The sequence below is a fragment of the Colletotrichum orchidophilum genome, assembly GCF_001831195.1.
Source record: "Colletotrichum orchidophilum strain IMI 309357 chromosome Unknown Scaffold_2.1, whole genome shotgun sequence".
Lineage (NCBI taxonomy): Eukaryota > Fungi > Ascomycota > Sordariomycetes > Glomerellales > Glomerellaceae > Colletotrichum > Colletotrichum orchidophilum.
Genome location: NW_019172958.1, coordinates 1 through 22,787, shown reverse-complemented (window position 1 = coordinate 22,787; position 22,787 = coordinate 1). Strand labels below are relative to the sequence as shown.

Genomic DNA, 22,787 nt, shown 5'->3' with positions numbered 1-22,787 from the left:
GATACACGGGCGACGGATGATTTGGGGGTCAAACACCAAGTATGCACGTACGAGCGACGACGAATTTGCCCTTGGCGTCTTGCTACCAACGAAAGCATCGCAACATATCAGGACGTCTCGAGGCGCGCGATGGCATGTAGAGACGACGAAAAGCTATGCCTCGACATATTGCATACGATCAACCTCAGCCTCACGATTTCGATATAATTTCTGACTTGGACCGTATGACCTAAGATCGGTAAGACAGAGGACCTACCTACCCTTACGATGGGCTTCCCCATGGCGCGCGTGCGCGAGAAGTGTGCTGTGTATCCCTACACGCGTGAGTTGCCTAGCGAGAAAATGTGGGTTCGAGATATCTACAGGTCAGGCCGTCAGACTCAACGTCAACGGTCCGTAGTACCTCCAATTCTCGCGCGGACCACTAAGATAGTGTCTTGTCATGGTGTATCCCCTGGTGATGGAAAGTATACTGTTTTTGTTTTATTTCCCAATTGAAAACAGATGCGCGACGTGACTGGTCCAAGCCTTTTATGCGTGGACTGTGCTACGGATACTAAGGTACCTTACCTTGCCTCGGTGCATTGAGCATATAAATTTGCGCCACGGTCCACTACGTTAGTGAACGTAGTGAACAACAGACTGAGGGAGGGTCTAGAAGACTGGTGGTATTTGTTTGAGTACGTGCATATATTAGACATGACTTGCGAATGCCACTGCCAAGCCAAGGTTGTTGCCAACTTGCCTCGGCTCGCAGCCTGTCTGCACTGCGTTCGTTCACCCAGCACAGGTAGCGCAAGTACGGTATGAAAGGTGAAAGACGTGGAGGTGACTCGGTGGGCCTGCGGATCCGTGCCGCGATCGCGCTGTCGTGTGGTACCTAGCCCGGTGCCTAGGCCGCGGGCAAGCCTAGTCAGATTGGTATATCTACCTACCACCCCAGCTTGCTGTGCAGTAGAGCATCCAACACCATGCCTACGTTCCAATCAACTTCTACACGCGTCAGAAAAAGGAAAAATGCCCTCCAGAGTATGTAGGTTTGAAGCGTCTTCTTCCAAAAGACTTTGTAACATTTACAGCCCAGCTGGCCTGACCTCCGTAGTGGACGGGATTTACTGAACAGACCTTGGTGCTGTCAGTGAGGTCCGCTCAGGCACTTTGGAGACGGTACCTTGGGTAGGGTGGTAGGGTACAACTCCACCGTCCACGTCCCTAGCGTGTAAGTGTCTTGCCTAGTTGGGTTTCTCAGACGCGCCGTGTTCAACACCAAAACCCATGTGGGAGGCACCACAACTCACCTGGACCGTACCTGACCTTAATTACCACTAATAACCGCGCCTCGTGTGTCTCGACGCTCTCGCTTCCCCACCTTGCCCGTTCCTGGGAGCCTCTCTTCGTCATTCTTCCTCTACTCTTCTCTCCTCTCAACTTTGTTTTGCCCACAGTTGTCCAATTATCTTCAATTCGCTTCAATACCAGGCCTGTCTCGTCTATTATCTCGTGCGTGCACGCTCGGTACCATCCCCTCAAGCTCGCGACTCTTCGTTCAATTGCCTCGACCCCAGACCATGACCGTCGTTCACTACTCGTAGCTTTATCCGCCGCCATGCCCGTCCCCGACATCTCCTCTCAAGTCTTGACTGCACCAGCATCGTCCTCGTCTGCTTCTCCGTCCCCATGCGAATCCTCCTTTCAGATAGATCAAGTTGCGCATACTCCTACGAGACAGGTTGTTACTTGCACAGAAACTCCCGACTTCGCGCCATCTTCGTCTGTCAAAACTGACGTGTCAAACCCCGATTCTGAGCGACATCCCAAGGGCAAGAGGAAGAGAACTGCGTATGTCGCTGTTTTCAGCCCCAGTTGGCACGCGTTTCTGTGATGCAGTCACTAACTCTTGCATGCATTGTGCTGTAGTGCCAAGGACAAGTCGATTCTCGAAGCTGCCTATGTCGCCAACCCGAAACCAGACAAGGCGGCGCGCCTGGATATCGTGAAGCGCGTTTCCCTCAACGAAAAGGAGGTTCAGGTATTTGATGGAGCTCATCGATAAAATGCCCGTTGCGCTTGGTGCTGATCACGGGCAAGTAGATATGGTTCCAAAATCGTCGACAGAATGACAGGCGCAAATCGCGGCCCCTCTCTGCTCAGGAAATTGCTGCTCTCCGGTACGGTGGCATGCAGATACTCTCTTCGGATCCTGTGGGCTACACCTCTTCCCTGCCGGAAGAAAAGGCATCTCCAGTTGTTGACCCGATTCCCGTCAACGCTGTCATGCCCACGGAGACTCCAGTCAAGACTTCACCCTTACGAGGAGATGAGACCGATGAACGACCTCAACACGCAACACCGTTCATTCTAAGCCGCAGTGCTGATGCTACGGCCTTGGAGACCCCGTCATCTCAAGTCACGGCTTCCTCGTCTCAGCCTCACTCAGCAGGCTCATTTTCTTTTTCAAACTCCGTAGGGTTCTTTAAATCCTCTCATTGGAAACCATCGAGTGCCTTTACAACCCCTTCAACGCTCAACCGCGGCGTTGATGAGACCCCCAAGTAAGGCTCGCTCCCTTTAATCTTGCCTGCATTTGTACTTACATGGCATGCAGATCCGATCAATATATCCCGTCTTGCTCACCACTTGCACCTGGAACACACACCTTGCCCTCCCCTCAATCATCACAACAATCACACATGCGATTATCGCTTTCGCTCGAAGGCAAAGCTGAGCTTGTCTCCAATGAGAATTCGCCCCCTCGCTTCCAGCCTACAAAGCTATTTTCGGATCTGGCAGCCTTACCTCAGCCCAGAATAGCTCGACCGCTCCAGCGAAGTCACAGTGCTCTGCCTAGCGTAACGCTGCCGCCCATAACGGCTCTCACTGATTCATTGCCACCAGCACTGGGACGAGGCCGATCTCGTGACGCTCACGCATGGGAACTGTGCTGCGACGCTGATTCTCGTGACGAACTCACGACGCAAGCCGAGGACGAGTCTAATGGCTCTGCTGTCGCTGCTATCAGCCTTCTCCGGTCAACCAGCGGCGTTCTTCAAAACAACAGCTCCAAGCGGAACTGTCCGGCAAGCAGACCGACTTATCGACCTCAACAGGTGAAGAAGCCTAGGCTTTGTCGGACATCTTCTAGCATGGCTAGGATGCAAACATCACTCGCTGATGACGAGGAGACCATGTCTCAATCGAGTGACGAACTGGGCCCAGGTAACAAAGTCAAGGCGGATATGCTTGTATCTCCATCGGGTGATTCTGATAAGGAGAATTGGAGCCCCGAAAACGAAGCCAACATGCGTCAATTACCGCCAATAAACAACCGAAGACCCTTGCCGGCTACCGCCGACACCAAAAACAATGCGAGACGAACAGGGCGTACTTTACAGGACCACCCTGGGCCCGTCATATTCAGCAGTAGCCGCGCCAGAACGATGCCCGCTATGGGACGCCGAGGATCTGGAAAACACGTCACAATATTCGAGGACGGACAGAGTTCACACGCCTTAAAGGGTGCGGACGAGGTGGAAAATTTTATGCGAGGCGCCGATGTCAGCCCAAGCAAGAAAGGTGACATGGATTGCATCGCAGGTCTGCTGTCTCTTAGCCAAGGTGCCTGGAGATAGGAACTTGGAGTATAGGTGACTTCACACCGTCACAGGAAGTAGTCCGAGTATTACACAGCTCAATACTGGATAGATTTTTGCGCCCTCATTATGGACATCCAGTCGACTCCGTGGTAGAAACGAACGTATTCATGTTCAGCATCAGGGCCAGTCCCTGTGTCAGACGATCAAGAATCACCACACAGGGAGACGCAACAAACGAAGGTTGATGGCCCGCTTAGTTCGGAGACGGATACGCTGGGCATATCATCGGGCATGCCATCGCTTGTGGGATTTCCATCCTGGAGGAGTCACGACCAACATGACGATGATAGCCTAGCTCTCATTCTTGAATCATCCCATTGCGCACTAAGTGACGGCATGTTGTCTCTATGCACACGCGTCACTGTGGGTTTGGGGCTTGGGGTTACAACAAGCAAATGGCGTCTTGGATTCGGTAGTAGATATTGCTCTGCAAAGTCGATTGGACGCATGCAATGTTTGTGTTCTGGACAAGCCTGAATGGCGCCACGGCGTAATAAGTCACAAGAGGAGGGATGAAAATAAACATATGACGAAATTGCTGTGCTTTTTTGACTGCGGCTAGACCGTGTCCATCTGTGTCTGCGGCATCACACCCGTATGCGCGTAAAACCGTGTAAAGTCAAGGTCTTGATCTCGATAGCGTGCGGAACAGTGACTGGCTCACATAGTATCCGCATGTTCACGGTCACTTGGGAACAGTCCTTCTGTCGACTTGTGCAGACAGTCGAATAGTAAGCTCTTTGGATACGTAGTAGTCGGTGAAGACGCTCCGAGCCAAACACGATAGATGGGGACCAAGGTCAATAATTGTGGCTAAAATAGTTTGGGACGCAAACCGCACCTGCTGGTCGGTTCTACCGCCAACCGTATGTATGCTAGTGAGATATAGATATTCACTCGCGTACTGCTCTCTCTCATATATACTCTCTCTATTTCCTTCATATAACTATCTATGTGTATCGAAACAGGATCGCTATCCTCCTTCTTTGAGAGGAGTGTGAGTGCGTGGCTCGCGTACACGACAACGGCCACCCCATGCAAGTATGTACCATGTCAATGCCAATGCCGATATGATGCACATCACCTTCATCTTCTTTTAACGTGAGAGCGTCTTGCTCACGCAGGCGTGTCCGGTCTAGATCTGGCCGCCCTTCCATCCACACAATACTGGTCCCATTCTCTTCCTTCTTTCTCATGCCTCGCGAGATCGCTCAAGTCTATGGAACAAACAAACAAAAGTTGCCAGTGCACCTTAGTCTAGCACCCCCTTACTGGTGGTAGGTGGTCGAGGGGAAAGGCGGAGGGAGAAATAGCCTCGCGATAAGAAAAGACGAACATAACGTGCTACTCTTCGTCGCCCGATGTCCAGTCATGAACGCGAAGAAAGGTGGGAATCATGATGCTCTCTGTCTCTAGAGAAAAAACAAAACGACCAAAAATTACATGCCCAGCAGGCTCATCTGTCTTCTCAGGGGACTCGCACTGATGCTCCCATCCTCGCTAGCGTAGCAGGCCGAGTCAGTGTCAATGTCCCACTCCGGGTCGTCGTCCTTGCCGTCCTCGGACGGGCAGAGACTGCTGCCGGCAGAGGGGTCGAAACCCTTTTGCGTCGCGGCGCGCGTGTTCCAGCGAAGAGTGCGGGAGACGCTATCGAACCACTCCGTCTGGGTTCGGACAACCGTAGGAAAGGGATATTGTGAGGCCGTGATGGTGACGTAGTCGCCTTGCCTCAACTCAACCCGACCTTTGCCATCGAAGGCGCAGTAAGCGGTTGCGCGAGAATTGCGCGGTACCGACACGCGGAGGAGCATCGTGTCAGAGAGAACCATTGGGCGAAATGAGAGTGTGTGCGGGCAGATGGGCGTCAGGAGAATAGCAGGGATGTCGGGATGCACCAAGGAGCCTCCCGCCGAAAGTGAGTAAGCGGTCGAGCCTGTCGGAGTTGAGAAAATGCAGCCGTCAGCCTGCACCACCGTTAGGAGCTCGTCATCGCCGTAGAGTTCCAAGTTCGAGACATATGGAGACGGGCCGCGGTCGATGACAAGTTCATTGAGAACCTCGAACTGCTCGCCTTCCTCCGCATCTTGGCCAAGAGTGCCGTCGCGATAGACGGTACAGGTGAAGCGCATGCGCAAGTTAACGCGCATGCCCTCCTCTCCCATAATGCGGTCCAGGTGCTGCGTATACTTTTCGAATTCGAAGCTCGTCAGGAAGCCGAGACTGCCTAGGCTGAAGGACAAGACGGGGGGTACAATGCGCTGAAATAACCATGACGTGAAGAGGACGGTTCCGTCACCGCCGAGGGTGAGGACCAGGTCAAACTTCTCGGGTTGGCTCCAGCACAGGTCAGGCGTCCAGTACTTAAGCATATCCTGGTACGCAGGGTTCTCTGCGACGATGCCATTGGCATCGAAGCGTCGAGAGTTGCGGAGCTTGGCATCCACGTAGACGTTGACGCCGACACTGGCACCGTACCTCGGAGTGCGGAGCAGCCAGGTAGCAAGCTCGCGTGTCAGATATACAAGCTGATTATCGCGAGCTTTGGTGACAATCATGACATTGCGAACAGCGCGCTTGATAGGGCGGCGTTGCAGCTGCTTGGAGACCTCGCGGACGCCGGTGGCTGTCTGTACGAGCCTGGAGTGAGACATGCAGTCGTCATTTTTGATCTCCTCGAGGACCTTGTCGATGTTAACGGCATCGTCGAATCGATTGTGGTAGAAGCAGGGGGACTGAAGGGAGGGAAGGGCGGTGGTGGGGGTCATGTTTCGGTTGGCCAGCTCGTTCAGGGCGTCGGCCAGCTTCTGGGAGGAAGAGGTAGCGGGGCGGTTTTCGCAGCCACCTTGCTGGGACAACATGCCGGTCAGGGAGAGGGCTTCGGGTTTGTTTCTGCGAACAACCGAAGCCAATGCTTTCATAATAGTCTGGCGAGGGACTTCGTGGGATGGCGCGCGGCGGTGGCCCTTGGGAGGATGGGCAGTAGCGCTGGCGTTGGTGTTGGAAGACTTGGACAGAGGAGGCGGGAGCAGCTCGGGATAGGCGGCGGTGGAAGTTATTGATAGGGAGCTTCTTCTTATCGAGGACGAGGGGTTTTGCGCAGCAGCAGCTGTAGCAGAAAATCCGCCCGGAGCGCAGGCGTAGGGTTCCTCCTCTGCTACCGATCCGGCATTGCGATGCAGTGACAGAGAGTGGGAGTGCGAGTGCAGATAGGAGACGGAATTTGAGGTGGAGGCGAAAGAAGAGAGCGGTCGATCGTGGATGGTGGTAGTGGTGGTGGTGCTTGCGCTGGAGCTTTTGAGGCGGTCGGAAAGCGAGGTTTTAACTCCATGGCCTTCGGAAGAGGACGACAACAAGGGCAGCGCGGGCGGCTGGTGCTGTTGCAGTGACAATGGCGCTGGCGGCGGAAGCGGATTCGGATTACTGAGGGCGGGGTGCAGGGCGGTGGGCGAAGAGACGAAGCCCGACATGGTTAAGAATAGTGGCACTGCCGTATCTCCGCCGACGGGGTGTGGAAACTGAGATGTGGATGGTGGTGGGTGATGGATGTACCGCGCGTACCGATCCAAGGTCAAGGCCGAAGTGCAGCGTGCTAAGCAACTTGGCGCGATGGACGGCTAGGTGGTGATTACTCGTCGCAAAAAATAATGCAGCGGCTGTGATGATGGAGTAATAATAGCACCTTCGGGGCTACAAGGTAAGGTAGGATGCGTGAGGTGTACTTCCGTTTTGGTACCTTAGTGCGGAAGGCCCGCAGGGGTCGGGTGGTGGCAGGGACCTGTTCTCCGCTAAGGCCGAGCGACACCAAGCGGTAGGTAGGTAAGGTGGCAGACACTGCTGGCGAACCTGCAAGTACCAGAGTACCGTTCCTTCCTCTTCCTACAACGTGGGGACTAAAAGGAAATAGTCAACCACCTCCAGTCACCTATAAGTCAATGACCGGACCTTGCGGACCACCGACGCCAATGGATCGATCGAATGGTAGTGGGCGTTGTTGGCGTGTAATCCCCGTGATAGGCCGCGATTTACAACCTTTGCTTGTTGTTATTGTTGTTCTTGTTGTTCTTGGTGGTGTTGTGTGATGGAACGTGTAACGAATGGGTCACCACGCACTCGAACAGATATGCAAAGGTGTCTCAGAGTGTCTCTGATGTTGCAGAGATGATGGTTATGCTGGCGCAACCTGAGGTATAATACCTTCGCTCGTGTATATGCAATACAGGTTCACAAAACACAACGCGCTGCCTATGCGTCGAGGAGGAACGTTGCGATTTGTGGGTGTCGTAGGATCAGGGATCGTCCAAACGGAAATAGTCGGTACTGTCGCAAGCTTTGGTAGTAGGTAACCTTACTCAGATCGGCAGTAGTAACTCTCTCTCACTCTCTTTCTCACGCACACTCCAGAGAGGCAAGTCGATGTGCTGGTAAGCCGGGCGCTTCCTGCAGAGTCGTGACTCGGTGCGACGGGGTCTCGGATGGAACGAATGACGCTTAATTGTATCGGACTGCCGCCTCGGGACGGATAACTAAACCAGACTGGTGGCTGAGGCGCTACGCTTGCTGTCGGATATGACGATTCAACAGTTGAATGATCTGGAGTCTTCCGTTATTGTCTTTTGACCCGAATCTCTTCTTCAGGAAACCTGGAAAACTAGAAAATTGACTCCTTGTCCAGAAGGCCAGTCCTTGGGAGTCCGTGCTGCACCTCGTGGTGGCGATGGTGTACGACTGCTGCAGCTGGCTACAGCAACTGAAAAGAAGAGAAGTTGAGCTTCAGGCGTGGCTTTATGAGGTCAGCAACTTTCGATTCGGGTGCTGAGTCTAGACTGTAAGACAAACGCTGCGTAGATGACGACGACAAGAAGGTAAAGTCGAAAGAGGGTGGTAATTAAGTGAAAAGGGGGATGACGGCAATGCAGTGCACGACGCAGGCAGGTATCTGATGCAAATACAAGGCAAAGCGATGCAGGCAAGCGAATAATTATGAACAAGACCCCAAAAGACGCAACGGCCGAGGTAATTGCAAGAACTACCGGAGCTCTGCTTCGAGGAAAGGGGCAAAGGGGAGGAGAAGAAAGAAATCAACAAGCAAGGACAAGACAAGAGAGTGACCAGACTGACTGACAGGAGAACAGAAAAATGGGCAGTCCGAGAGTCTTTCCAGGAGTGCAGGAGCTTTAATATCTTAGGTCAAAACAGACATTTCCCACCTTTCTATCCCCTCTCCCCCCCTTCCAGTCCTCTTGTTTTCAGTCTGATGTCAATCGAATCGAGCAAGAGAATGGATGTGATGCGACAAAGGGCCCTCCCGCCACAACGCCCAAGCTCAGGCACCCTGATCTGCTAATGTGCTACTGGCTGGGAACAATCCACTTGACTTCTTCATGAGGTATCCCTATCAGGAAGCCAATTTTCTGGTCCCTCTCATTTCGAGCCTCCTTGTTACCCGTGCCCCATTCCTGATCCATACCTATCCGTAGGTATTACCTATTACCTACTCCTATCCGCCGCGGCCTTGTCGTTGGACTGTATCCGTATGAGTAGATTCCTTGCCACCCCTTGTGAGCCACATCCATATGCTTAACCGTGTCACTATCATTCCAAGGGTCCAGCACCCGCAGTAAGCGCCTTACCTTGCATCATCCAGCTGCCGGGAGACCAGTCAAACTGTGGTCTGTGGTATAGGCACACATCTACGGAATCTCTTCGATAGTGGACTGGTCTATTTGATGTTTGGCATGTTCGAATATCCGTATACTAAAACAAGGGATGGAACTGGTTTTCTCGAGATTGGGCTTGTGATGAAGTCAACTGGGCGTGAGGAACAGAACGTAAGCAAGCAAGGTGCGGCGAGTGGTAAAACGTCGATACGTACCCCCCGTCCACATCCCTGGCTATCCCCAGTCAAACGTCTCCTCCTCTAACCTCTTTTGCAATGCCAGATTCTTTAGAAGGTAAGGGAAGACGAACAAGGGGCGGCATGGCATTGGCAGACCCCAGTAGCGGGCCGGGTACGTCCCCAGCGAATGCAGGCCCGTTGATGATGGTCCGCCAATACCGAGAGGGCTACGGTCCTACGGATGTACGGAGGTGCCGTTCAAAAGTTTTGGCTGAAGAGTACAGAGGCGATAATCGACGCTAATCAGCGCTAATAGTGATTTTACCCTATTTTAAAGCGCGCCTTACTTAATTAGGCTAGCCACCTTTTATTTACGGCCTAGATTAATATATTTTACTTTTTAACTATAAGGCCCTTAGCCTAGGCCCGATTAATCGTTAATTTCTATTTTATACTATTACTTTTATTAAAATATTAAAATCGTCGGATATTTACTATTATAAAAGCCTTTTTTTTTTTTATTATAGTACTTAAAAAGAACGTATTTTTAATTATTAAAATAATAATTTTAACTTTTTATAGCCTTATTAATAACGGAAAATTTATTAAAGAAATCTTAAAAGCTTTTTTTTTATTTATTTAAACTATTAATAATATTATCTTATATATTAAAAATAAAGGCTTCGATTTTACCGTTTTTATTTTTAAAATCCTTTTTAAATATTATAAAGATATTTTTTAAGCCGGCCGGCTAAAAAAAGCTATTAAAGTAATTATTATATTTATTATTAATAAAGTTTATTATAATTATTATAATTACGAAAAGAATTACGTTAATATTACTAAGGATTTATTAAAAAATAAAAATATTAACGTCTTTATTATTATTATTTAGTATATATTTTGCTATATTAATTTCTATAAAATTAAACCTATTAAAAAGCCCGATTTAATAAAAAAGATAAGGTAATAAAAGCTTAAATAATATTAAGATTACGCTTATTAAACCCTTAACGATTAGAAAAAAGTAATATAATTAAATAAGATTTTAATAATATTAAATTATTATAAAAGAAGCTATCGACTTTAATAACGACCTAACGAAATATATATTTATTTATATATATATAAGCGGTAAAAAGGCTTTTTTAAATTTATATTTTAAAGCTTTTTTTATATAATAAAAAAGGCTTTATTTATATTTAGTAATTTAAAACCGTTGTGGAAAAGAAAAAGGCTAAGCTTAAAATTATTAATTTTAATTATTAATTAAAATTAATTAAATGTTAAAAATAGGAATTAAATAAATAAATAAAGCGATTAGTTTTTTAAAACTTATTTAGCCGTAAATTAATTTAAGTATAGAACGAAAGTAATAGGAAGTTATTATATAAAAGAAAAAGAGGTATTAATTAGTATCGATATCGTTATAAAATCCTTTTTCTAAAACTATTTTTATTTATAAAGCTTTTAAATTTTAATACGTTAATTTAAAAAGATAAAGCGTTAGCTTATAATTATTAATTTATTTATTATATATATAATTTTTATTATATTTAAAAACTACTTTAGTATAGTAATTTTTTAGATCTTAACTTAATTAAGCCCTACTAACCTTATATAAAAAAGAAAATTATTAAAAAAAGAGTACTAAAGAATATGATAGATATAACAAAAGCGTAGCTCGATTATTAAAAAAAACTATTTTAAAATCGAATTTAATACTAAATAAAACGCGTCTTAATCTATATTTAATAAATTATCGTTTTAAAAAGCGAGAATAATTATAAAAAAGGCCGTAATATTAATAAATACCGTCGATAGGCTAAAATTAATATTATTTTTATTTTTAATAGTTAAATTAATATTATTTATAATGGCGGCGATATTGGTTAGAACGGCGGCGAGATTGGCCCTTGTTAATACCCCTGTCAATACCCCTGCCCACGCAGGGGTGGTTTTGTACCTTTCAGCCAAAACTTTTGAACGGCACGTCCGTACTGAGACGGATATAGGTATTGGCCTATTCGTACCTGACCTCGCCTTACCGGTGCCGTGGAGCCAGATGCTGCCGTGTCTTGACAGGCACGCCGCATGCGCCACGCACAGCATCCCTCTCCCTTTCACCGGCAGCGCGTCCTAAAGAGGCAACAGAAGACGGGACACCAAGTGTATCGAGTACCCGCTCGGGTCACCACAGATGTCGCTTTTGTAACGGTACCGAATACTCTGCAACTCGAGGTCATGTTCCCTTCGTGTACGTCAACAGACGAGACGAGGCCTTCTTCTCATCGACTTGGGTTGTCCTTGGTCTGCTATCATCAGCTCTTGTATGGACTTTTGTTCTCCTCTGTTGTACACGTGTGGCATCACCCATCGCATGTATGAAGACCGGGCAGTTCGATCCAAGCCGAACCATCGAGTCTCGTTAAATCCGTGCGCGACTATATTTGTCGGAGGTAACTGACTGGGACTGCTCTTCTCTGATCCAAATGAAAATGAAAAGCAACATGCCAGACTGCGGCCAACATGGAAATATGTCTCCAACAAGTGACAACAATGACAAGCGCTGGCTAGAACCAATAACAACGGCATTCATGCGGCCACTCGGATACTTGCCGAGGCGACATACTATGTAGGAAGCACCCCGCACGGTAGTGCGACAGCCACAATAGATGGTCCTGTAGCTATTGTGATGACTCCCAAACAATAGCTCTCGACTGGGCAGAGGGCAGAGGCTACAACACGTAGAGAGCCCAGTTGAGGTTCAGCGTTAAATACGGCTCCATCTGCTTTGCCCTACTCGACCGGTGCTTGTGCAGTCTCACGTCTGGGACACCGCTAGGCCGGGGAGTTGGAGGCGAAACAACGAATCTGCCCGTTTCCCGTCGTGGCAAATCCCAGGCTTCTCCATATCCCTTACCACCACACACAAATGCTGGCGGCAAGAAATTTCGACTCTCCCCTGAATCACTCGTTTGCAGTCGAGTAAGGGACGGTAGCGAGTGTCTTTCACCTGTGTTTTCGGCGCCGGGTCTGGCCTCCACTTCCACTGGGAAACGCAGGTCGCATCTTGGCCTGTGTTCTATTCCTGCGCAAGGGGCTACGTCTGGTTAGATCCTCCTCCAATGATGGCTGCATTATGCCACTGTGTTTCGAGAACTCGAGCCTTGACTCTCTGCTGCTGCCCGGCCTGGGCGGTCCAAGGCTTCCGAGACGGTAAGAATGATCGATCCACCGATGACAGGAAGAAAAAGAAGACAGGAAGCAAGGGTCTGTGGTACGTAGTTGTGATGGCTGGTGATCGAGGCTGTCGTCCGAGGCAGCGCGATTGATGCTGGACGGCTCGATTACCTTTGGGAGGCACCGAGACATCCAATGGTTGGCTGGACGGACGGCTTGGGAAAGTTAATCATAGCTCTGCAGACTCTAGAGAAACGCCCTTGCAGATCTGGAGCGTCCCATCCAGTGGGACGTTAGCCTCCGGCGAGGAGAATAAGTGAGGGGGGTGGGGGATGTGACGACAAGACTCGGTCGTGTGTAGGAGGATCCGAAAGGCAAGCCTTTCTTCGGAACGAACCTTGCCTCGAGATGCCTAAGCCAATATGATATTGGACGAGCGCCACGTACAAGAATCAGTATAGAGGTCCTGGGTGATAATGACAAGGCAGATGGAGGTGGGGAATCGGGAGACAGCAGACTGCAGGTAATAGTTGTCCGTGGAATCTTATGGGCTAGGCTGCCTTTGAACTTCGAATATCAATCCACCTCTAGCTCGTCGCCGTTGTTATCTTCAGCGTTGCATAGAGTAGGAAAGAGGAGTCAGGCTGGTTTGGACTTATTGCGGATCAAACACCGCCCGCTTTTTGGCCCGCTAGAACTGTACACTAGCCAGAAGTAAGCCTCAAGGTGCCAGGCTTCCGGTCTTTTGTACCTGGACCTGCTTGGCCGGCGGTTACCCGGTCCATGTTACTGGGCGGCATGTACCTTTGGTGCACTCCCTCTCAAGGCTCTGTCGTCACGCCGTCTAGGGGACCTCCTTTCGCTGATAGGTCAAGGTATCTCTTCCTTACCTTTGCATTCCTGGCAGGACGTTCTAGAAGCTCTGGAGCGCTCCCTTCGCCAAAACTTCTAGGCGGAACAGCGGTAACAGGTCTGGATCCACCGAGCTGGAACACACGCAGACGCAACCACGAAACACGCTCCTTTTGCTTGCTGAAGACGGAGGGGCCTACGGTGGAGAAAGACATCACGGTTTACAACTTTACAACTTTACAACCTTACAAGAGACGAAAGACTCGACTCTGCCTTGGGGTTTCTGGAAATGACATAATGAGAAGAAAAGAAAGCTACGGGATGCGACTATGGCATTTCACCCCCTCTGACATTTCAGCATCACTTATGCTTAAACTGGCCCGAAGCCATCCCGAGAAGAACCAGTCTAATAAAACCATGCCGCTTTGAATCCAACCATAGTTCTTGACGGCTACAATTCATAGGTCACCTCGCCAACTAGGCGATTTTGGCATCGCCAATGTCGGGCTCCAATAGATGTGATGAACCAGGGAAATCTTTTCGGTGTAGAAATTCACAGCGGTAGGCCTGCACTTGCGCATCTGAGGTGGTAGAGAAAAGGCGCAGGGCAAAACAGGACCAAGTCCGCCCACGGGAAAAAGGTGCCATTCATCAATGCTGAGGCGAGAGGCAAGCCGCCCCAACCCTCCCTCCTACGGCAGACGGCCACGGAGCCGTTTCCAGTTTCCTCCGCAGACGGGAGAAAGTCCAAGGTGTCGCCGTGACGGGAGACGTCCTGGTCAGGACACCCGGCAACTCCTGGCCTCGAGGCCTGTCAGTGGCACAGATTTCCCCGTGCCCCTGCCCGCTTCAGGAATCCTGAGATTGAGCTGAAACGCCACTTCCTGCCGTATTCAAACGAACTAAACATCGCCTTGGACATCAACTAATCTACTTTCCCTGACTTTGATACGCACACCTGACCTCCGTTGCGTTCTCATCATCGGCCACGGGATAAATGTCTGGCCCTTATCAGCCGTGTTAAGTTGCTGCTTCTCCTGTCGTGTGTGATAACTAATCACCTGTGATGAGGCCAATTGCCGAGCCGGGTCCCGGCTCCCAGCCCCAGTACTGTCTCTGAGTACGCCAGTGCGGTTATCGCTGCTCCCCCTGACCAACACTCGTAATCATTCGTGTGTCTACCCCGTCGGCCGTCTCATCTCGTCACTTCCCCCAGTCTGCCGTCCTCTCCGCTGACAGCTGAGCAGGCCAGTCCCTATTGGTGCAAGGCCGCAAGCCCTGATGCCCAAGACGTCGCTGCCATTCGTTCTTCGTTGGTCTCGTCCTCTCGCCATCGTGTAGTGCATCGGTGTCGACAAATCCTCCCTAATCAGAACTGCTGTCTGCGGCACCACCCACGTCTTAGTTGTCCCTCAGTTGTTCCTAGACCCTGTCTGCTTCGATAGATGAGCTGATTTTACGCAGCTTTAGATTCCATGACGGTCCGAATAAACAGCTGCATGTCGGTAGTGTCTCGACTGTATTCGTTCATGACCGCGCCCAGGTCCGCTTGGCGGTGCTGGTTGCACACTGTTTGACCTGTCCTGACCACCTCATCCCACTCGGCCATAGAGAAAGTTCCCTCACTCTCTAACAATAAAAGGTCGTTCTGCGATGTAAAGATGACCACGTGAAGCGATTTCGACTGTTCTATCGCTAGAGGAGACGGATCGGCGATGATCTTGCCACCCTTCTCGAGAACGGCTAAAGTAGTGCATGTGGCAATAGCCTTCAAAGGCACGGCAGCCGACAGTAAGCCCAAGATGGCGCTATGAAAGAGAGCCGGTAACAGAGGCAGACTCTTCGGGAGCAGAGGATAGTCAGAAATAATGCCACACAGGCGAAACAGGGCGGCGGCTTTGAGATATTCGATATCGAACTCTCCACTTACAGACTGAGCCTGGACTACTTTGCTGTTCGCATAGTCGTTCTGCGGCGTCTCGGTCACCTGAAGCGTGACCTGAATGAGGCAGCGAGGAAAGTTTTTGACGGGAATCAGCTGGCGAAAAGCTGATCGTAAAATGTTCTCAAGTTGGCGTTCTCCCGTGCCTAAATATTCGTCACGATTGTGAGCCAAATTGTCCGCAAAATGCCAGAAAATAGACAGTCTGACCTCCGACCCCTGCAGCAGGTCGTACGACAACATCAACGACTGATTCGAAGGGGTTTTCGTCTCGTCGCTGGACCTCAATCGGCCCATTGACGGCCGCAACCACGCAATAACCTCCCCTTGAAAATGTTGCTGAGCCATCAACTCGCGGCAGATGTGAGATGCGGGCCTGGGGGTTCGAATCAAGAGTCATGGCGAACGGTGATGCGGAGATATTGGCGAAGAAGAATAATGGGATGGGCCGATGAGTTAATAATCCCCCTGGAGATATGTTTGAAAAGCGAGTGCGATCCAGCACAATGGCGACTCGAATGTCCTGCTCTAGCAACTTCCAGGATGGGAGGAAAAATTGGGATGAAGTTGGTGAGCCACAAGCACGTACCTTTTCAAAGGCCGTTGCCTGACCAATTGCAATCGAGATCTGCACAGGCAGGCACGTCTTGTTCCTTACGTACCTTAAGATAGCTCAGGTGGGGTTCGCTTTACTGCACTCACCTACAATGGTAGGAATACTTGGCACGGCGAGCTTTCTAAGCCTAACCATCTCTGCAACAGCCCATCAATAATCCGACAAACGAAACCAATTGTGCTACTATTTCATCGTCGCTGGGCATTTTTGCTCGACGCTCCCATCATGGCATTACTAGATACGGCATCTCATGCCAGCACACCAGTTGCGTCTACTTTGAGCAACAAGATTCCCAAGCTAGAACCTCGCCGTCGTCGACAATCTCCTTCCAACCCAACCCCCCGTCCCGAGACGCCTGCGCTGCCTCCACCACCTGGCCTCGAAGATCACGCATACCAAACTCCCTCGAGACGAATTCTTTCCAAGAAGGATCACGATATGTTTCTGTCGTCCCCCACATACACGCTGGTTCTGGCTTTTGTTTTTGGCCTCTCCGAGTCCGTCGAAGATACACCACGCTCTGCCCTCAAGGACAGCGAACTCGGCCCTTCGCTACAGTCGATCCTCGGCATACTTGACGAAGTGGACAGATTTGTCATAGAGGCTCCCCCAGACGATCAAGAGGGCTCGCGCTTTGGTAACAAGGCCTTCCGGACGTTCTTGGACCTGGTCAAAGAAAAGGCAGCGGCTTGGCAGACGGAATTGGGCGTTGACGAGGCGGCAAACGTCGAGGTCTTGGTATATCTTGAGCACTCCTTTGGAAACTGGCAGCGGATAGACTATGGCTCAGGACATGAGCTCAACTTTGTTATGTGGCTTTTATGCCTTTACCAGCTCCGAATCATCACCAAGGATGATTTCCAACCATTGGTCCTCAGGGTGTTTGAGCGGTATTTGCAGGTCATGCGTAACGTCCAGTTGACGTACTACTTGGAACCTGCTGGTTCACACGGTGTCTGGGGCTTGGACGACTACCAGTTTCTCCCATTTTTGTTTGGCGCCTCGCAGCTTCTGCACCACCCATTCATCACACCGTTGGCGATCCACCAAGACCTCACACTGGAGGAGTTTAGTCATGATTATCTCTACCTCGGCCAGGTCAACTTCGTCAACGATACCAAAACGGTCAAGGGTCTGCGATGGCACAGCCCCATGTTGGACGATATTTCAGCTTCCAAGTCGTGGACCAAGGTAGAGGGTGGTATGCGCCGAATGTTCGTCGCTGAGGTTTTGAGGAAATTGCCGGTCATGCAACACTTCCTATTCGGTTCACTGATCGCGGCAGTGGATGGGATGAGCACAGAGCAAGACTTTGAGCGGGGCGACGAGGAACACGAAGAGGAAGGCGGCGAGATCAGCCCGGGGAACGTCGGGAACGTTGGCAAGCATAAGCATCAACACGTCGGCTGGGGTGATTGCTGCGGCATCAAGGTTCCTAGCAGTGTCGCTGCTGCCCAAGAGTTGAAGAAAAGGGGGGCCCGCGATAGTCTTCGGCGGATACCCTTTGACTAGACGGCGATGACGAGTGTCCATGACGGATTGCGGGGGGAAAAGCATGACAGGTATGAATGATGAATATTTTTTGGACAAAACTATTATGCTCTACTGTGGGCTGCCTTCCATGTTGCTACTACATCTTGTGGGAAGCCTCTATTTCACTTCGCCGGGTGTATTACGATGCTTCAGCCGCATCCTTCGTCATTTCGTATGTTCACTTCCAGGCAAAAGTTGCGTCAGTCGCCATCTAGGGTAGGTGACTACCTCGCCAAGCCGAGCTCATGAAGACGTTCAATACCCGGAAGATGCGCCCACTTCTCGCTGGAGGGCGAGCCACAAGTGAGGTCAAACCACAGATCAGGGTGGTCGTTATCGATGGAGTCCAGCGCGTAAGCGACGGTGCTGCCGTACAAGTCGCACCGCGGGACGTTGAGACCCTTCTCGGGATAGAAGCGATAGGACTTGCAGCCGTCCGTGGTGTTCATGACGCTCTGCCAAGAAGTGCCGTGTCAGAAACATCGGGTTCAGAGTCGAGGAAAGGGAGAAAAACTTACGGCACAGAACTGGTAGCAACCCTCGAGGGTCACAGGCACATTAGGAGCGTTGTTGACGAAACGAGCCAAAAAGTAGTTGCCTACCGGCAAGCCGTGAACGCCGCAGTGGTTGTTTCCCGGCATTGGCTTGCCCGTCGGGGCGTCATTCTGGCAGACCGTCTTCGTCGGGATGGTGGTCGAGGTCGGGACCGTGGTCAGCGAGGCCGTGGTAATGGGTGCCATGGAGGTGTCGATGACGCAGCTTTCCGTGGTTATGACGGAGGAAAACGCCGTCGTCGCCTGGGTAGTAGAAGTTGCGACGCTGCTGGTGTCGGGTAGGAACGGTGTCACCTCCGGCGAATGCGTTGTCCAGGAAGATGTCAGAACTGCCGAGGCTGTCAAGTTTGAGACGATAGAGCTATACGTCGAGGCGCTGGCAGTGGGTGTTGCGGAAGCGGTGTCTTCGTCATCGCAAGGCTCCGTCGTAGCGCTGGTCTCGGTGGAGGTGAGAGAGGACAAGACAGTGGAGACTGACTGGCTGTAGATTCCATTCTGAGTCGTTGTAGAGAGCTTGTATGTCGTAGTTGAGTTGGCGAGGGGCATGCGAGAAGTGAAAGTGGGAGCGGCGCTTCCGGTGCTGGTTTCATCATCGCAAGGCGTCTCCTCGGCCGCGCTCGATGTAGTCTTGGTGGACAAGGGCACTGTCGAGTTCAACTGGCTGCTGAAAGCTGTTGACGTCGAGTTGGCGGAGGTCGAGCTCATATCATCGTCACAAGGCTCGGTTATCTGGGAGGGGGTCGCAGATGTGGTGTTGTTCCAGACGGGTAAGGAGGACGGGTTTCCATCCGAACCTCCCGTTGTCAAGGAAGAGGTAGAGTAAGTCGACGTGATATTGGGATACAGCTGTTGAGTGCTAGCAGTGTCGTCAGGGCAGGGAGACTCCGAAGGTGCCACAGAGGAAACAGCTGTTGAGTTGACGGGTAATGTGTAGCCGGTTGAGAGGAGCATTGAAGTCGAAGAGGTAGTATTCCATACTGCCGTCGAACTGGTAGAGTTGACTGGGAGCAAAGATGAAGACGATGGCAAGTAGGCCGTGCCAGTGCCTCTCGACGAGGTCAAGTTGGCGCCATACGAAGTCGTCGCCGTAATGTAGAAAGTCACGTCTACCGTCGTGAAGGATGTGGTGACACTCTGCGGGCATGCCGAAGCGTGGAATGATGACGATGCGGTAGATGAAGTGTTGTACGGTGGCGTGTAGTAGGTGTTGCTGGCGGTCCCTGCAGTAGCCGTCCCAACAGATACCGTTCCGTTGGAGGTGCCGTTGAAGTGAAATCCGGATCGGCTCCGGGCGGTGATTGGACGGACCCATTCGCCGGATTGTAGGTCCGGTCGGGAGTCTCGGCCTATGACTATGTGGGCACCAACCTGCTTCGCTGGTTTAGCAATTCGCCATCTCCATAAGCTATTGAGTTCTGTCAATCTCACCTGCTCATCTGAACTTCTTGGAGCTGCTACAGCATTTCCAATTATGAAGGCAGTGAAGCCGAAGAAGAGATTGCGATGCATGGTACAATGAGATGGCCGATGGAACAGCAAGTATAAAACACTGGAGGCGTGAAGCAGTGAATCAGTAGTCGAAACAACAATTCTTTTGAGCGATTGCGTCGAGCTGAATGAATGCTGAGTTGCTTGTTGTACCGAGATCTGTGGAGTGTAAGCCATGTCCGTCTTTATACACTGTCGCTGTCGCCGCTCAGATCTTCAAGGAGTTACGGGATCTTCATCACGGGACGCTTCGAGCCCTTGGTTCAATAGCAGTGCGGAGGGCTCGAGAATAGAGGGAAGACTATAGGTGTTGTCTATTGAGAGTTGGCTCCTCAAAGAAGTGGGAGTGGAATAATAGTACCACGCAAGGGGGGGCCAGGTTCCCACCCCTTGAAGCGACCACAGCTGAGACATCGTCACATTGAGCAAAGAAACCAGGACTCAACGGCTTGTCGGCAAAACGCCTCACGTAAAGGGAGATGAAGGTTCGTGAATGTGGTATATTTAATTAACAAGCAGACCTCCTACGCCATGTCTCGATGTAGAGGGTCGAGCCCCGTCGGAAGGGAGTAAACCCATCTGTAGTAAAGTACAGAGCCCAAATATGATTACAATCTTTCCGTCATGCCCTTGAAGAGTTGAAATGCAGTGTAGGGTATCAGAAGGAGTTCACTGAACGCCGCCATGCCCGTAACCTTATCGATGCTAAATGCAGTGCAAAGAAACCCGACGCTGTGCACAAATGAGTGTCGGGGCGTGTACGCCATTGCAGGCCTTGAAACGGCTTGCCTCGTTCCTGGCTTGGAGGTATATCTCCATCCATGTCTGCTTCATTGTCGTCTGCACTTGCGACGTACGTTTCGACGTCTCCAGATCCTCAGTCTTCCCAGATTGTCTCCAAGTCGAGGTCTTGTCGTCTTTCGGCACCACACACACTCCAACGCTTTCGTTTGTCTCTCGACCCAAAGCCACCCAGCGTTCTGCCACGCAAGGGCACATCAAGACCACTCCTGCCCTTCGCCTCGCCGGCATCGCCCTTCTCTGTGGCTTCTGCGGCAGCCTTTAGCTGGGCAATCCTCTCCGCTTCCATAGCTGCCTCCTCTGCATCGGGCGAGTCCGGTATAGTTTCAAGACTAGAAATACTTGGGCTCCTCGATCTTGCAGATGTCGGGGTTGACGGGACTGACGAGGAGGGGAATGAAGCAGAAACACCGTAGCCATGGGTGAAGGAGTCGTTTCCTCGTAATGACGGCGAAGAAGCCGCGGACGTATACGTTGGCGTAGTAGGCATCGTGAACGACGGAGTGCTGGCATGGCCAGTGTGCCGCAAGGGTGAGGACGGGCGACGGTGTCGGGGCAGGACCATGGAGGGCGTTGTTCCAATTAGACTTGGAGAACTATTGCGGTCTGCAGTCTGACGATCCGATTCCAAGACGGAGGAACGAATAGGCGAAGTAGGGAATGCCTCGTCAACGGGCTTCCGTGGTGTTCGCGTGCGGCCGGGCGACCCGGCAGGACTAGCGGGACGGAGTTGGGGTGAGAACAGTATGTGACCGGCGCCATTGACGCCAGGCATAGACTGGGTGCGAGACATGGGAGGGGCCAAGCTCGCTGCTGACCTGGATCTCGTGTGGTGACCGGAAAGGGGCGAGGTTGTCCGCGGTCGGTAGGGCAGAGGGGTAAAGGTCCAGGACGGCGCGGTCGGAGAAGTGGGACTGGGATCGGTCTGGCGGCGGAGAGTAGGAGGCTTTCGCAAAGGTTCAGGCTCGGCGACGGCAGGAGGGAGTAATATCGGGTTCTGTATGCGGAGCGAGGGAAGTGGTGAGGATCGGAATTCCTCCATTCTCTCAGTCTCGGGAACGGGTTCCATGTTGAATATCGGAGAATCCGAAGTGCCAGGCTGGCGAGGGCGACATTAGCTGCGGGAAAATGAGCCTGGGTGCCGCTGAGTAAGTTGGTTCCTTCCTCGTTGTGAGGGTTGCACGAAGTTCCGTGGACGATCGTCTCGAGGAGTGAGAACTCGAGCTCGACGCGACGACTCGGTCGGACAAATCAGCAGCAGTCGGTACTTGCGTAGAGCGGCATCTACTGCTAGGCTGAGTGAGCCTGTTGGCGAGGTGTCGGCCTAGAAAGGTGGACGAGAAGCGGGATCGAGAAGAAATGAAGGTTATCAAGCGGTGTCGTTTTGAGAAGAGCGAGGGTTGGTAGGAAGGATGGAGAGAGGAATAAAGAGTCGAGGAAATGGAGAGCAAGAATCGATCGTATCGGTAGCGGCGGAGGTGCAGCTGCGGCAACGGCAGGGCGGCAGCAAAGAGACAAGACAAACAAACAAGGCACGACGAATAAGCGAAGATACAGGCGAAAGGGCAGCAACATGGAGGATAAAAGGGTGGTGGTGTCAACCAGAGTCACACATTCCGGGTTGCAAATGAGAAGAATGGCCCGCGGCGGCTGACGAGGGGGTCCTGATTCTGAAGGAAGGAAGATGGTCAGGGACTTTGGCCGGGGGTGCACATAGCAAGCCGGGAGATATACGAGAGAGGATGGACACGGATAGGCGGAGATGCGGGAGATGGAAGGCAAAGTGTGTGTTTGTAGAGCAATGCTTTTCCAAGGTAAGGTACCTACCTAAGGTATGGTTGACCGAAGATACCCGTCACAGTAGCGGGCACGGCATACCAAAAACAGGTACTGTTTGTCGTTTGCATTGTGGATGTATACATCTAAGCATTGAGGAAGAGGGGGTTTCCCAAGGTACGGTTGACACCTAAAGCACTTTGCCTTACCTCACTGGGCCCGGTGTGGGGAGTACCAAATGATCTAGGGGACTTGGGGCGCATCAGTCGGGTCACCTCACCCCGGGCTAGTTGGCCTGGTCCCGTTAAGGACCGCCAGGACTCAGGCTCAGGACTCAGGACCGGGAGTAATCGTGCCTACCTTACCTAAGGTAGCAAAGCGAAAGAGGGGGCGGGCGCCATTACTTGAGACCGTTGGCAAACCGCCGCTGCACACCGTACACTTTGCCCATTGTCTGTCTGCATCAGACCACTTGTTTTTAATCCCTTCCCCTGGCTTGTAGCAATCTACTCGACGTCCACGGGTTGTTTCGTGTCGGCGAGTGGATGTTGGG

The 22,787-nt window shown here is 51.3% G+C and overlaps 6 protein-coding genes across 6 annotated transcripts; 2 read left to right on the top strand and 4 right to left on the bottom strand.

Moving 5' to 3' along the window:
• Window positions 1-1,606: 1,606 nt before the first annotated feature.
• Window positions 1,607-3,629, top strand: CORC01_00175 (homeobox domain-containing protein; the record flags this gene model as incomplete). Its single annotated transcript, XM_022611833.1, has 4 exons — window positions 1,607-1,839; window positions 1,918-2,029; window positions 2,092-2,552; window positions 2,606-3,629. The coding sequence occupies 4 exons, from the start codon at window positions 1,607-1,609 to the stop codon at window positions 3,627-3,629; spliced, it is 1,830 nt and encodes a 609-aa protein (XP_022481458.1).
• Window positions 3,630-5,092: 1,463 nt separating this feature from the next.
• CORC01_00174 (ATP-NAD kinase) lies at window positions 5,093-7,120 on the bottom strand (the record flags this gene model as incomplete). The annotated part of the gene is made up of 1 exon (XM_022611832.1): window positions 5,093-7,120. One exon carries the CDS (start codon window positions 7,118-7,120, stop codon window positions 5,093-5,095), a length of 2,028 nt encoding a protein of 675 aa, XP_022481457.1.
• A 7,860-nt stretch (window positions 7,121-14,980) lies between these two features.
• CORC01_00173 (exosome complex subunit Rrp46) lies at window positions 14,981-15,866 on the bottom strand (the record flags this gene model as incomplete). The annotated part of the gene is made up of 3 exons (XM_022611831.1): window positions 14,981-15,364; window positions 15,455-15,612; window positions 15,677-15,866. The coding sequence occupies 3 exons, from the start codon at window positions 15,864-15,866 to the stop codon at window positions 14,981-14,983; spliced, it is 732 nt and encodes a 243-aa protein (XP_022481456.1).
• Window positions 15,867-16,307: 441 nt separating this feature from the next.
• CORC01_00172 (serine/threonine-protein phosphatase 2A activator 2) lies at window positions 16,308-17,594 on the top strand (the record flags this gene model as incomplete). The annotated part of the gene is made up of 1 exon (XM_022611830.1): window positions 16,308-17,594. One exon carries the CDS (start codon window positions 16,308-16,310, stop codon window positions 17,592-17,594), a length of 1,287 nt encoding a protein of 428 aa, XP_022481455.1.
• A 245-nt stretch (window positions 17,595-17,839) lies between these two features.
• On the bottom strand, window positions 17,840-19,678 carry CORC01_00171 (uncharacterized protein; the record flags this gene model as incomplete). The annotated part of the gene is made up of 3 exons (XM_022611829.1): window positions 17,840-18,070; window positions 18,134-19,537; window positions 19,598-19,678. 3 exons carry the CDS (start codon window positions 19,676-19,678, stop codon window positions 17,840-17,842), a joined length of 1,716 nt encoding a protein of 571 aa, XP_022481454.1.
• Window positions 19,679-20,534: 856 nt separating this feature from the next.
• CORC01_00170 (uncharacterized protein) lies at window positions 20,535-21,527 on the bottom strand (the record flags this gene model as incomplete). The annotated part of the gene is made up of 1 exon (XM_022611828.1): window positions 20,535-21,527. The coding sequence occupies one exon, from the start codon at window positions 21,525-21,527 to the stop codon at window positions 20,535-20,537; it is 993 nt and encodes a 330-aa protein (XP_022481453.1).
• Window positions 21,528-22,787: the final 1,260 nt, after the last annotated feature.